Genomic DNA, 15,866 nt, shown 5'->3' with positions numbered 1-15,866 from the left:
TGACCCTGGACATCCAATATCTCTCCTCTGGCTCTGCTGACCTCCCCTCAGTCACTGAGTCAGTGGACTTCTATAACCAATCTCTGAGCAGTCTCCTGGATCTCCACGCCCCTCTCAAATCCCGAACAGTCTCCTTCTCGCGCTCAGCCCCCTGGTACACCTGCGAGCTGCGGAAGATGAAGACGGCTGGGCGTGTCCTTGAGCGGCGTCTCAAGGCTTCAGGACTGACTGTTCATAAAAAAGCCTACAGAGAACATCAAAAGGCCTACGCTAAGTCCCTCAGGGATGCACGGTCAAAATTCTATTCCAACATCATAAAAAATAGCCCTGGCAACTCCAAGCAACTTTTTTCTACCATAAATCACCTTCTCAAACCACCAACTCTCTCGCACTCAGAGGCAACAGAGGAGAGGTGCAACAACTACATCACTTTTTTCACAAAAAAAGTAGATGACATCCGCTCCCTCCTCTCCAGCTCTGCCGTCCTACCTGTCCCGACTGCTGACCCACAACCTGGAAGTGCCCAACCTCTCAGCTGTTTTTTTAACCTCACTCAGCGAGAGGTTGAGGACAATATTAGGACGATGAAGCCGTCCACCTGCGCCCTGGACCCCTTCCCCACAGCCCTGGTAAAGTCCAACCTCTTCGCCATAAGCCCCCTCATCACCAAGGTCATCAACCACTCCCTCCAAGCCGGTCATGTTCCACCTGCGTTGAAAACTGCTGTCATCAAACCACTCCTCAAAAAACCCACCTTAGATCCTGAAGTTCTCAGCAACTACAGGCCCATCTCCAACCTTCCATTTATATCCAAGGTACTGGAAAAAGCAGTTGCCGCTCAACTTCAAGTTCATCTAAAAAAAAACAATCTATTTGAGACATTTCAGTCTGGTTTCCGCCCTGGCCACAGCACGGAAACGGCTCTGGTCAGGGTCACCAACGACCTCCTGATGACAGCAGACACTGGCTCCCCATCCCTCCTCATCCTCCTGGATCTAACAGCAGCATTCGACACTGTGGACCACAACGTCCTCCTCCACTGTCTGCACTCCACCATTGGCCTTTCTGGCACTGTCCACAACTGGTTCACTTCATACCTCACTGGCGGAACTGAGCACGTAGCCCTGGGAAAGGCAAAATCCCACACCCACAATGTCACCTGTGGTGTCCCCCAGGGTTCAGTGCTGGGCCCCACTCTGTTCACGCTTTACATGCTCCCCCTTGGCCGTGTCATCAGCAGACATGGAATGTCTTTCCATTGCTATGCTGATGACACAGACCCCATCCCATCTGCACTCCTGCCATTATCTACATTAACCGCCTGCCTGGAGGAGATAGAGGCGTGGATGAAGCTCAACTTCCTACAGCTGAACAGCTCCAAGACTGAAGCCATCCTAGTCGGCACACCACACCAGGTCCGCTCATCCACCATCACCAGCATCACCTTCTCTGGCCAGAACATCCCCCTCTCCACATCAGTCACTAACCTGGGTGTTAGAATGGACTCTCACCTCACCTTCGAGACTCACATCAAACATCTGTGTAAAACATCTTTCTACCACCTTAGGAACATTGCCAAACTCCGTCCCACACTCACCCTGACAGATGCAGAGAAGCTCGTCCACGCCTTTGTCTCCTCCAGGCTTGACTACTGTAATGCACTCCTCATCGGGATTCCTAGTAACGGCCTCCAGAAACTACAGTATGTCCAAAACAGCGCTGCTAGGATCCTGATGATGGTGCGCAAATATGATCACATCACCCCCATCCTCAAATCGCTTCACTGGCTCCCCATCTCACTTAGGATTGAGTTCAAGGTCTCCCTCCTCACCCACCAGTGCATACACGGAAATGCCCCCCGCTACCTCAAGGAACTCCTTACCCCTCAGACCTCCTCACGTAACCTCCACTCTGCAACCACCAACCTCCTCAAACCCCCCAGGACCAAGCTCCGCACAATGGGGGATCGGGCATTCTGCTCGGCCGCTCCCAGTTTGTGGAATGCTCTCCCTGACCACCTAAGGGCACCACAGACTGTGGATACTTTTAAACGAGGTCTAAAAACCTACCTTTTTTCTAGAGCCTTCTGCTAGATTTTAAAAAATTTTTCTCATGTTTTGTATTTCTTTTTTAGCACTTCTGCTTTTTCATCTGTAGCACTTTGAGATTTTTAAAAAAAATATAAAGCGCAATACAAATAAAATTTATTATTATTATTATTATAAAAGTCATCAGAATTGTTGTGTTTTTACAGTAGTCTGTAAAAAGATTTTTACACACCTCCCCATACGGGGATCATGAAGGGTCATGCATATTTGCATGGCCAAAGATATCGCATGCATTCACATCCACTCTGACATTAGGTGAAATACAGCATGCAAACATAAAAAGGAACAGTCATGTTTTAATCCAATCAAAGAGTCCTTTGTCACACAAATGTTAATAAACAATAAAACAATAAAATAGTTTCAGTGATGCATTTAGATTGATTGTCTGTTAGAGCCAAAGTTTGTTAACGTTGACTGGCTAGCTGACATGGTAGCTTGCTTAATTAGCTAGCCAGTCAACCAGCTGGCCAACAAAGGATTGCATGTCCACAATTGTGGACAATTAGTGAGCAGGCTGGTTCCTCCAAAACTCTCGAGGATGTGTGCTAAAAGTGTATCAATATATCCATATTAAAGTATGATATGTACCCTGTATAGTTTCAAACTGATTAACTGCTAAATTGTGCTAGAATTACACAGTGAGCCAGCCAGTTGGGGGGAGGCGTCTCGAACTGTCAAGGACACGGGCAGAGCGAGATATGACTTTACAGCTGATTTCTCCGGGACTCTCAATGTTTTATGTCAGGAGTGTATCTATTTGACCTAGAACATTAATTATAGCTGAGCTTATGAAAATGCAAGAAACCACAGTGAAAACTGTTGAAATGAGAGCAAAGAATGCAACATACATTTGCTCCCTTAGAAGAGAATAATTAATCAAATATTTAGTATTTATTTAGTCTGTATATTAGAAAAGCATATTAGAAGTGAATATTAAATCAAATGTTTAGTATGTCTGTATATTTTCAAAGATTACTGCTGCTTAGTTCGTCTTATAAAAGCGAAAGATACAGAGTGACGTGTATGGATGACGTGTGTGTTAGAGTGGGGGCATCCAGAACTGGTAGTTTGCCAAGAGCAGGTGCAGGGTCAAGTGAGGACAGGGGGAGTCCTGAACTTTGTTTGTAGTTGGCAGAATGCCCTGAACTTTGTACAGAGTTGGCAGAGCATAAGGACTGTTGGCAATTTGCCACAATGACGTTGTGGGAGGAGCGTTGGGAGGAGTTACGATAAGAACAGTGTGGGTGATTTGCCAGAATGAGGTTTGAGGAGGAGTTGTAGGTGGAGTAACTGTGTATAAAATGGGTGTAAAAAAGACAGTCGGGGTTCAGTTCTGGAGAACTGATCCGGCTTCATGCACGTGTGCTAATAAAGTCTGATTTTCCTGAAGAACTTGCTGCCGTGGTGTCGTCTTTTCCCTCGTGAAGATGTTTTTCGACAAATTGAAGATTTGGACTCTGTCGTTTCCTAGACATGACAAAACTTATAAACAATACGAATAAAAAATATCTTACAGTGATTTCTGCAGGAGAAGTCGAGCTGATATCCAGAGCTAGTCCTGCTGACTTGATGGAGCTAATTTCTGCAAAATAAATCTGTGTATTAGAATTAAATGAGATAATATTACCATCCTTCTTCTTCTTCTTTTTTTTTTTTTTACTATGTTTGCTTTTACTTTCAGTTTTATATATATAGTGTAGGTATTTGGACTGTCACAATTTTTGCTGTTTTGACTCTGTACTCACACATTGGATATGGAATGAAACAATTAATATGAACAATTATTCAGTGCAGATTGTCTACATTAATTTGAGGGTATTCACATTGATATTGGGAGATCTGTGTAGGAATTGCATCCCTTTTTACGATCAACATCAAACATTAACTTAATAAAAAAAGATTTCAACAGAATCATAATTATTGGCACCCAAGGTTTAGGTGCATCCACCTCTGGCAAGGAAAACAGCACGTAGTCTTTTCCTGTAACGCTAAGTTAAGGAACACATTTGGAAGGATTTTGGACCAGTCATCTATGCAGATCCTTGGGTTTGCAGTTGCCCTCTTCAGTTAAGCCCACAAGTTTACAATTGGACTGCTGTGGTGGAGTACCTTCAGTATCGATCCCTTAATGTATGCAATGCTATCACATGATTGTGTACGTTGAAACAGTAAACAGTCTGCGCCCGCATACTCATAATTTCAGTTATGTTAGTCAACCTAGTAGCCACCTGCTAACAAACTATAGCGAGGGAGTGGTTGTGGGTTATGATAGCAATGTTCTTGCAGTCACGTTAGTTAGCTAATGTAATAGCTACCTGTGAGTAAAGCAGCTATAGCAAAGTCTACCAAAGTGGTGAGCAATGTTGTGAATTGCAGTAAGCAGCTAAGCTAAGGTCAACTGCATGTGTTAACTTTGGTCGGTTTGTAAGTGTATCCACCTAGCTAGATTGTAAGTGTATCCATGTAGCTAGCTAATGTTAGCTGCCTACTGTAATTCACAACTGTTGCACTTTGGTAGCTTTCACTACAACTACCTAACTAGCAAGTATCTATTACATTAGCTAACTAACATAATGGCAAGAATGCCAGCTAAAGTTAGATGCCTACTGTAATTCACAACTGCTTGCTCACTAGCTAGGTAGTTAACTAATGTAACTGAAACTATATGTATGCAGGCGCAGAATTAAGTTTAAGAGTACACAATCATGTAGAGTTCAATAAGGGGTTGTACATCAAGTGACCGAAATCTCAGCCGGTGCAGAAAAAGGTACCTGAGATGGCAGGTGAGATGCAGAACTTAGATTTTGAGGCTGTTAGACCCCTGACCCTGCATTGCTCCAGGGAGGAATGTCCCCTGCCTAACCAACTATAAGCCACTTTGGATAAATTGATTATTATGTATTATTTGGCTACCAGATTGTCAGCCAAAGTTGCCTGATACTTTGAAGGACAAGCATGCTGATGCTGTATATCACCGAAATGTTCAATGTGGTCTCATCTACCATTGCACCTTCATTCAATCAAAATTTAAATGACCAAATAAGACAATGTTTTGGTCAGATACACCATTAGCATGTTTGACATTGAAACAGATGCATGAAATAAGAGGCACCTCGTACCCATGGTCAAATATGGTGGTGGGTCATTGATGTTTTGGGGTTATTAGTTATTTAATATGCATGTAAATGCCTCAAATCAAAACTGACAGTTCATATTCAAATCAAATGTATAGAGCCAAAACAACAAAAAATGTGCTTGGTGAGTGTATATTGTACCATTCCATCACTTCCTGTTTCACTAGAGGATAAAAATCCATCCATCCATCCATCCATCCATCCATTATCTGAACCCGCTTATCCTGATCAGGGTCGCAGGGGGGCTGGAGCCTATCCCAGCATACATTGGGCGAAAGGCAGGAATACACCCTGGACAGGTCGCCAGTCCATCGCAGGGCACACACACCATTCACTCACACACTCATACACTCATACACTCATACCTACGGGCAATTTAGACTCTCCAATCAGCCTAACCTGCATGTCTTTGGACTGTGGGAGGAAACCGGAGTACCCGGAGGAAACCCACGCAGACACGGGGAGAACATGCAAACTCCGCACAGAGAGGCCCCAGCCGACGGGGATTCGAACCCAGGACCTCCTTGCTGTGAGGCAGCAGTGCTACCCACTGCACCATCCGTGCTGCCTGCTAGAGGATAAAAATAGAATGCTAAATTCCTTTGTTATCCATCAGCTTGGGAAAAGGCAAAGAAAAGACAGATGGTAATGGACTTTGATTAGTCAAGTAAAGGTTACAAGAAATACATAAACTGTTAAACCAAATTTTTTTTTTTAATACAAAAAATGTATACATAGGAAACGGTTGCAAACTTGCCAGGAAGAGTACGCAAGTGCACATTGTCCCCGTGGATGGCCGAGGAACAACCCAAGGTTTGCTTTCTTCAAGGTGTGTTTGTAGCTTTGCTGTTTTTAAATTCAGATTAGTAGTCATGGTAGTGTGATGTTTTTATTACAGCAACTGTTGTGTATTAGTGATACAGTGTGTTTATTTCCCTCAGGTATGGTAGGCAATTCAGTTAAATCAGCTGCCTGGCCAGATATGTAGTAGATATGGATGGATCACTTCAAGGGTTGTTTCTCCTGAATAATTGTTCTACTGAACCCAATGGAAAAATAATCCATATCTGACAACAGCATGGTGGTTTGAGGCTCATTTGATACCTTGGACCCTTTACGACTTAAAGCCATTTAGCCAACTTTTTAGGCAAATGTGTTCTATGTTGTATCAGCATAATTTACAGCTGAATCTAGTCCCATCCCCCAGTTCCCATAGAGATCCAGTAAAATGCGGTGAGTTTTAGTATTGCTTGTAGGACAACCTAAAAATAAGATATCCAGACTCTGATGATGTTTATAGGTCACGGACATCAAGAAGTCATGGCATGCAAAGGATATGTAACCGAGTATAAAAAATGACAATTTAATCTATGATTGTTAATTTGACCAATTATTTTTGAGCCCCTAAAATTGGGGGGACTTTCTATAAAAAGGGCTGTAATTCCTACTCCATTCACCCGATTTAGAAGTAAATACCCTCAGATTAAAGTTGAAAGTCTGCACTCATATTCATAAAGTAAATGGAATGATTCTTTATTAATTATTTACCTTTTTTTTCCCCTATCGTTTTAGCTGAAGTTACAACCAACTGCTACTAGATGCACTAGTTATATTGAGTCATCTAACTCTTACTATCCCAGCTACCAGTGTTCTTACATTATATATTTTAATTTCACGCAGTAAACAAGCATTTGGTAACTTTACTCTGAGCTGCTATTCATTGCAGGAATCCAAGTAAGTTATGCAGTTGGAAGAATGAATGTATTTGCTGTAAGATTACCGAGTTAGCTAACGTTAGCCTTCTTTGACTTATCATAACAGAATGGGGCTCTGACTGTAACTTTGCAGACTATTCTATTGAAATGATATATCTTCTTCCAAATATAACATTATATTGATAGCATAGCTGTATAATATAATGCTACCACGGTTAGAACCATGTAGTTTGATGTTTATTACAGTTAGCAAATGGCTAGCTAGCTAGGTTCTGTATTCAAACTCCTCTCTCAGAGGCTCCGAGTTCAGACACTTCTTATTGAATGGAAGCGTTCTCTTGCAAGTATATAGAAGTATAATGCAGTTCTAAAAATCATGTAGATGTTCGTTATAGCAAAGTGTCTTTGTACAGTAGGCTATATGCATTGCTAGCTAGTGTCAGGTTCTGTATTTTCACTGTTTAGTCTTTTGTCTACGTTCGTTGTGTTGTGTTTAGTACCCTCTGCGCACACCGTAGTCACCCTGTCAGTTTGTTAATTCATTGTTAATCCTTTCACCTACGCTTTCACTTCCTGATTGTTTCCCACAACTGATTGCCATTCCCTCTTGTTGTCTGTGTTATATAAACCCCTCCGTTTGTTCTGTATGTCACCAGATTGTTATATGTCAACCCCATACTTTCCAGCGTTTAAATCTGATTGATACCTGGTACGACCCTTTTTGTTTTTGACTTCCGTGTTTTGTTTATCCTTTCCATCTTGTTCTGAACCGCTGTTTATCAACCTGTTTCTGTTTTTCGACTTTGTCTTCCGGATACCGATTCTGTCTGATTTGCCTGTTTGTTTTCAACCTTTTGCCTGTGACCACCACTATGTTTTGGATTATCCGTACTGTACCTGTTTGCTGGAGAGTTGACCCATTGTCTGCACTTTTAAATATGAACTGCCTTATCCCTGCTGATTCTGTTTGCTGGCTATTGACCTCCACCTGTTTGACCTGCCTTTATTAAAAAAAGATTAAAGATTACACCTGCCTGCTGGCTTTATGCGACTGGGTCCTTTTTTAAAATAAATATCTGATAGCTAGCTGCATTCAAACCTTCGCACTAGTAGATTTCAAATTTTTCTACGGCATGTTTGTTCTAAAATGTTTGAACCGCCATTTTATGGGTGTATTTCGGTCAAGACCTAACTTTTTGTGTAAAGGATTTTCGTTAATTAGTTCATTGTTTGATTTTCAGTTAATAAATGGCAATTAGCCAACCCTTATTTTGAGTTTGTGTGTCTGTCCACCATGCGATTCTGAGGCCCTCCCCAGCCTGGCATCACACCAGACACTTTGAAGTATTCAAAAGTATATTTGTAAGTATTTCAGTGAATTTAAATAAATAGAAAGTATACTACACAGAAACTTTGAAGTATTCTAAAGTATACTTAATAATGAAAGTGAACTACCCAGATACTTTTGGTATTCAAAAGTATACTTAGTTAGTTTTAAGTGTACTTTAAAGTATACTAAATATAATTTAGTCTACTTACTACAAAAACAAGTACATAACTAAGTAAACTAGTAGTATTTGCGTTTAAATTCAGATTCAGTTTAAATATACTTATAAATATTTAAATTTAGTTTAAATATACTTCAGTATTCCTTTAAGAACATGAGTAATGAAACATTCGCTAACAACGTAGTCCAAGCAATGATCTTGAATTATTTCCAAATGAATGCAACTGTAGTGGCACGGCTGTAACAAGCATTAAAACAATAACCTGGAACCATATTGTTTTTGTTCTGAGTTTTTTTTTTTTCAATACCTGTTTGACTGGTGAAAACACTTGAAAAGTGGTAGACCTGTAATGGGTGATGCCTACTATACGCTATAGCATTCAGATTGTTTCAATATTTAAACAATTCGAGAAGTAAATGGTTTAAAAAGAATCAGAGTATAGGATACAGATCTTAGAATGAATTTACTATTTTTTCTGATCTGCCCTATCAGAGGAAATTGAATATTTTGAGGGAGAAAATTGGTTTTGCAAGAGGTCGTCGCAGCTTTATTAGCGATCCCCAAGTGACACAATTTTTGTGAAATGCATTTTGATAACATATTGTGATCAGCAAGCGAAAATCCTCGCAAATCGCTTTTGTGAAACAAGCCCCTGACTACTTAGGCCTACTGCTTTGTTTTCTATAACTTCCTTGGAGGATGGACTATTAAGCCGAAGAAAAGTGATTAAACTTGGTGGCAGACGTACAAAAAAGGTTATTTTTAAAAAGGTAACTTGGAAAACTGGGCTCTGTTTGCGGTAAGGAAGCAGGACAATCTGAGGGCCACACCTTTTGGTTAAGTAGACACACCTAGATGGCATTTCCAATAAATCCAGGAATTTAAAAGTGTGCTTCTTTCCACAGTAGGGGGCTGAGGCCGGGAAAACAAATAGGCCTTTCACACCGGCAAGGCTCTGTGCCGGTTCCTGTTCCCAAACCTAATTTTGAACTGGTCAGCGCGTTCAGACCGAAAAGAAATTGGTTCGGAATCTGAAAATTAGGTTCTCAGTTGGAACCAAAAAATAGTAGCTTTTTCCTTGCGAACCGTGCCATCATTCTAGGCCTGCCTTCTGCATTGAATGACAACAATAAGGGGGTCATTGATCCAGTCTTCATAGTCATATAGGCAGAAAACAAACCTGTCTGCCATTGTTCTGAAAAGGGAGCTATCATAGATAATCGCTGTTTTAGTATTTTAATGAATAATAATGTCAGCAAATTGCATTCAATTATTTTATTTAGGGACCAGTATAGGAGTTTTGGAAAAAAAATAACAGGACTCGGGTACTGTCGGTTACATACATGGTGGATTGATGATTTAACTGTATAGCCTGAGGGTATCACTCCCTATCTATCTTATTAAATCCCAATAAAAGTGCAAATCCAGGTTTTAAACCTGTTTTCTGTGTGGTAAGGCACAGAGTAGCTTCCTGCTATTTCAAAAATAGCTATTTTAAATAACATTTTGTACTCATTTAAAGACTGCTTCATTAATTTCCTATGGAAACCATGCCAAACTTTCCCCTCTCTGGGGGTGAGCCTGGAGAGATTATGATGTATTTGTGGGAGTGTCCACTCTTGCCGACTGGATCTATTTTGGAGTATTTTTTTGTGTTTTCACATAAAATAACAAGTTCCATTCATATTTCCATACATAAATATAATGCTAGTAATCCTTTTTGGAGAGCTTTTTCCACACCTAGGGCATGCTTTACGAAACATACTCTCATATATGTGAATAAAACACGTGAAAGTTAATATTCTTTACATTTTATAAGTAAGCTTTCCTGATCATTCATGTGTCTGGACAGTAAGATCTGCATGTTTTTTATTTGGAGAGATTTAGGGACACTTGAGGACATCTGGGTGCAATTGTGTGTACACAATTTATCTTTAATAAATTGTGTACACACATTGAGATCAAGTTTGTGCACAAATATAAAGTCATTCTGGGTTGGTCCTTGACTTCAGTGCTTGACTATAAAAACATAAGGTGTTTTTGTATTTCGTTTTCATATTTTTATGTTTCTTTTGTGTACACTGTATGTGTACATGCTCTGACATACATTTGTTCTGTCTCAAACATATGTGTTTAGTAAATAGTCAGATATTTACACTTTTATAGGACTAGTACAAAATAGGCTGAAATTGCCTTCTTGGGGAAAAAGTGGAAAGGGTTAAAAAAATGTGTCTGCTTCCTTGTGAAAATGAATGATACTGTCAACATGTCATTAGGGGAAGTTATGTAATTAGCTTACTTGTGGTTATGACCTAATCTGCTTATTACTGGCCATGAGTGCTTGGCCCTCCATATTGCAACTTGCAGGTATGTTTTCGAATTATCCTTCTATCCTAGCATCAAAATGAAACCTCAAAAAATGCTAACTGAAAAAAGTACTAACTGTTAGAAACTAATAGTATGGCTGAAAATCACCATCACATGTTTAATTAAATTTGCCAGCATTCTCAACTGCAGATTTCATGGGCAACTACACCTTCATTCTCCAATACTCTTCAGTATCGCTGGATATAAAATATGTGATCCAACTCCCTTTTCTTTAAGATATTGGATGATACTGCACCTGTGTTGAAGTTTTGTTTAAGATCCATTTTCACTCATTCAGAAGTAAACACATGTCATTTCATATCATTCATTCTCTGGACCAGGTATGAGACAACCCCTACTGAGTTTCTCTGTCCTTAAAATCTGCAATGCTCTCTTCTGTTCCACCCCTATGTCACTATAGTTAGATCACCGTTTATATACAATAGCAGAATTCTATGATGAGTTAAAAAGCTTGTTCTCTAGCAAATGTGTTTTTAGATGTAGAATAGTAAACAAAGTTAAGTAATGGATACCTTCCATCTGGAAATGTTCACAGTGTGTTTTCTTTGGAGAACACTTGTAGATTGTTCCACTCCCATTTCCAAACATTGGTGCACTGGCAATAACCCTAAAAGAGAAAAAAAGGTGTATGAATCAGATATATTCTTAACCAATAAAAATCTTAGTCGTCATCTGTTGAATTTGATTATATATTTTAATGTAAGGAGGCATTTGTAGGTTTAGTGTTGAACGGATCTGCTTCAGCGTGCACTCCCCTAACAAACAGGGTGCTGGTCTCTGGTACTACTGTAAACAGGAAGAATACCAAGGTACCAAGTACCAAGAAGCAGCCTACGCAGGTTTAAGCAAAACATTGTCAGTGCAACAGCATGTTTGGACATTTTACAAATAAAAAGTATAAATATTGCTAACATTTAGTTGTTTTTTTTCTCAGAATCTTTTCCCTTTTTTTTCCTCCCAATTTGGTAGGCAATTGTACCCCATCTAATTAAATTAGAGCTAGTGTTAGATACACCACCCACACCCTGTCCCTCGGCGGCCCTACGAGAGCAACCCGCCTTCTTCAAGCCGTCTCGTCACATGCTGGTAACCGTGATTCCGAGGCGCCCGAGGTGCTTTTTGTGCGGTGATCTACTAACCCTGCCAAGTCCCTCCCCCTGGAGCAGCAAGACAATTATGCTGCTCCACGTGAGCCAGCCAAACTTGGCTTTTTGGCAGGACCGAGAATCGAACCCCGGTCCCCGGTGTGCAACTGCAGCGAACTGCAACCGCAAGTCTGCTGTATCTTAGCCTGTTGCGCCACCACAGCCCTTACCAACATTTTGTTTTTATTCATTCTATATGGACTAAAATTATCATTTTTATTATTTTATCATGTTTTAATAATTTCTTGTAATCGATCTGAACAATTACTCTCCAAGCACTTTTCGTTTTCCATGTTGAAGAATCATGGAGTATCTTATTAATAACCAGGCTTGTGGGGCCACATTGACTTGACCTTGTGTTTGTGTTGTGATATTGGGCTCTATCTTGATTGTCTTAGTGCATAGTCTGAAGTGCAACACGCAATTTCATTTAGGGCGTGGTAAGATGCACTTCTGCTATACAAAACAAAGTAGCCAAAATTAACAAAACAAACATAAAACACCTCTCAATGCCATTTCGCAGGTCTCCTACAATGGCAACAGGCTCGCCAACTAGTCATTTTTGGTGACGTTATAGCTACATTGCACCATTTCTGTGTTATGGATAGCGCTAAAAACATTGTATAAATATGAAGACTTTAGTTGCGCAAAAATAACTCAATCAAATCAAATCCAAGAGATCCTGACGCACAAGACCAATCTTTCTGTCAGTAATTTGATTCATTTCCCATAGACTTAGTATGTGGAGAAACGATGCTAACATAGATCAGGCAAATCTATCAGGCTAAGTTCTAACCGAACATGAGACCTTTATGTTCAGCAACATTATTATGTGCAGGTAGTACTAGATGACATTACATAGCACACTGACAGGCTAGCAGCAGCTAGTCTTGGCCGAGACTAAAGACTAACGCGCAAGCAAGGTATATCACAAACTACTTTTAAAAGCATAACAGCTAGGTAGCTGACTGGCTGACACGGGATATTTCTCATTACACACGAGAGAACATGCAATTTCACCAGAAATATGTAACTTAATATGCAAATACTGTGTTGATGGCAGACAGTTGGAGTCTCCTTAAGATTTGCCTGAATGCATATTTATAATGTCCAATCATACAGAGGTGGTTAGTAACATGTTACATTTACTCAGTTACATTTACTTAAGTACGATTTAGAATTTTGCATCACTCGTATCCGTTTCCGTATTCGTTAAACCAATTAAATTATCTGTTACTCTTACTCGGAAGTGGGCGTGATGTAACCCGGAAACAGTCCCCCATACTACATTGTGATTTGCAGTACATTGAAACCAAGACTTTCACCTGAAGCACAACTACTACTTTGCACTCTGTTATGCAGGTAAATCTATTAAATATTTATCTGGTTAATCTTAAAGGAACAAAAGGTAATTTTGGACTTCTAAAGGTCAAAAGAGGAATAGCAGCAACATACACCTTCAAACCACAACACCGTTTATCCCTGTCCCTTCTCTGTAAACGCACTGATGTTGAAACGCCATTGGCTGTGGCAATTTTCAATCAATGAGCTTAAATTATTATACAGTGATACAATGTTTGAATTTTAGAGTGTATATTTTGAAACCCGAATTTAAGGACTATGAACACGGGCAGAGGGTGGGTCAACATGTCAGTCAGCCCTTTTCAATGATAGGAAGGGGTTTACAATGGTTGTTCTCCACACGTACACACATCATTTCATATGTAGGGTCCTCGCGCATGTCCCTTGAACAAAGGAAAGGTAAAAGTGCGCGTTGTTAGTCTTACTGTTAGCTGTGAGAAGAGACTACTTGCGTAGTTTACTCTATATATATATATATATATGCACGAAAGACGGCAAATCAATTAATGTATATGTATATAGCTAACAAAATACATTCAAACAATAAGACAGCAAATATAGATACACAGATTCACAATCAGCTAAGTCTAAACTAAACACTGGCTATGCCTGAATGTTCGTTGTCCATACGCATTGCTGGATCCAAAAGACGTGCTGTCCTTGTAGGAGCGACGATGGTAATGTGAACTGTTGTCATAGGCAGATGCGCAGAGCTGGGATGTTCCCGTGGGCTGCGCGTTGTCATCTGTTATGTTCGGTTCTGGAAAAAATGTCCGCTGGTTCTTTTTCCATGTATAAAAGTTTGTTGCTGTTGTTCGTTGGTGAGCTTTGCAGGGGTAAACTGATGTAGCACTCGCTATCGACCACTAAGTTACTGCGAGGTAACTAGGTGTGTCCGTAGGCCTGGTGGTGCGCTGTGCAGTATTCAATCTCGGAGCAGATGAGCTGAAGTGAATAGCCAAAAAGGGTGCGTCCAAAAGAAGTGGGAAGAAGAAGGAGCTTTCCTGCGAACATACCTTGCTATTATACAGGGAAAGTTTATTGCTCCCGCCATTACAGGATTGGCTGAACCGAGCTTGACGTCATGCGGGGTGGACGTCGTGGAATTGTCCTGTGGGATCATTTTTTAATTCAGTTTGTATGTAAATCTAAAGTGAACAGGTTTGGATAATGCAAATGTATCTGTTGAGGAAATTAAGTTTGGGGATGTACGATAGTGTTTCTTGTGGCTTATGTTGGATAAAGACGTAATTTATAGCTGTGTATCATTGTATTATCATGGTATTTCATTTAGGCCCTCTTTTAATTTGCACATGGCTATTTTATATTTTCTCACTATTACTATTTTATTGGAAGTTAATTCTTTTTTTTAAGTTTTATTTTCGGTTTTTTCCCTTTTTTCTCCCAATTTGGTAGCCAATTGTACCCAGTCTGATTCAATTAGAGCTAATATTAGATACACCGCCCGCACCTCATCCCTCAGTGGCCCGAAGGAGAGCTACATGCCTTCTTCAAGCCGTCTCATCTCATGCTTGTTTTCTGTGATTCCAAGGCGCCCGAGGTGCTTTTATTGTGCAGCAATCTACTAGCCCTGCCAAGTCCTTCCCTCTGGAGCAGCGAGCCAACTATGCTGCTCCACATGAGCCGGCTAAACTTGGCTTTTGGAATCGTACCCCGGTCCCCAGTGTGCAACTGCAGTGAACTGCAACCGCAAGTCCGCTGCATCTCAGCCTGTTGCGCCACCGCGGCCCCATGGAAGTGAATTTTTACATTTACATATACAGTAATGTGCAAAAGTTTTAGGCAGTTGTGAAAAAAGTGTGTGCTGTAAAGTAAGAATGCTTTCAAAAATAGAAATGTTAATAGTTTATTTTTATCAATTAACAAAATGCAAAGTGAGTGAACAGAAGAAAAATCTAAATCAAATCAATATTTGGTTGCCTTCAAACCAGCATCAATTCTTCTAGGTGCACAAAGTCAGGGATTTTGTAGGCATATAGTGAGATCAGTGATTAACCAATTATACCAAACAGGAGCTAATGATCATCAATTTGATATGTAGGTTGAAACATAATCATTAACTGAAACAGAAACAGCTGTGTTGGAGGGTTAAAACTGGGTGAGGAACAGCCAAACTCTGCTTCCAAGGTAAGGTTGCCGAAGACAGTTTAATGTCAGAAGTCATACACCATGGCAAGACTGAGCACAGCAACAAGAGACAAGGTATTTATACTGCATCAGCAAGGTCTCTCCCAGGCAGGAATTACAAGGCAGACAGGGGTTTCCAGATGAGCTGTCCAAGCTCTGTTGAAGAAGCACAAAGAAACAGGCAACGTTGAGGACCGTAGACGCAGTGGTGCATCATGCTCACTTCCCTTCGCAATCGGAAGATGCCAGCAGTGCCATCAGCTCAGAATTGGCAGAAACCAGTGGGACCCAGGGATACCCATCTACTGTGCAGAGAAGTCTGGTCAGAAGTGGTCTACATGGAAGAATTGCGGCAAAA

At 40.5% G+C, this 15,866-nt stretch overlaps 1 protein-coding gene across 2 annotated transcripts in view; it reads right to left on the bottom strand.

Annotated features, from left to right (window-relative positions):
* zmp:0000001082 (integrin alpha-D) overlaps window positions 1-15,866 on the bottom strand; it is a 145,358-nt gene that overhangs the window by 93,315 nt on the left and 36,177 nt on the right. For both annotated transcript variants that reach the window (XM_061223240.1, XM_061223232.1), the window contains 2 exons: window positions 11,366-11,460; window positions 3,623-3,690 (listed from right to left, as the gene is read on the bottom strand). In XM_061223240.1, coding sequence (XP_061079224.1) covers window positions 3,623-3,690; window positions 11,366-11,460 — 163 coding nt within the window. The remainder of the gene's footprint in view (window positions 1-3,622; window positions 3,691-11,365; window positions 11,461-15,866) is intronic.

This window comes from Conger conger, chromosome 2, assembly GCF_963514075.1.
Source record: "Conger conger chromosome 2, fConCon1.1, whole genome shotgun sequence".
Taxonomy (NCBI): Eukaryota; Metazoa; Chordata; class Actinopteri; order Anguilliformes; family Congridae; genus Conger; species Conger conger.
The sequence above is the reverse complement of the archived record's forward strand: the minus strand, read 5'-3'. Positions and strand labels throughout refer to the sequence as shown.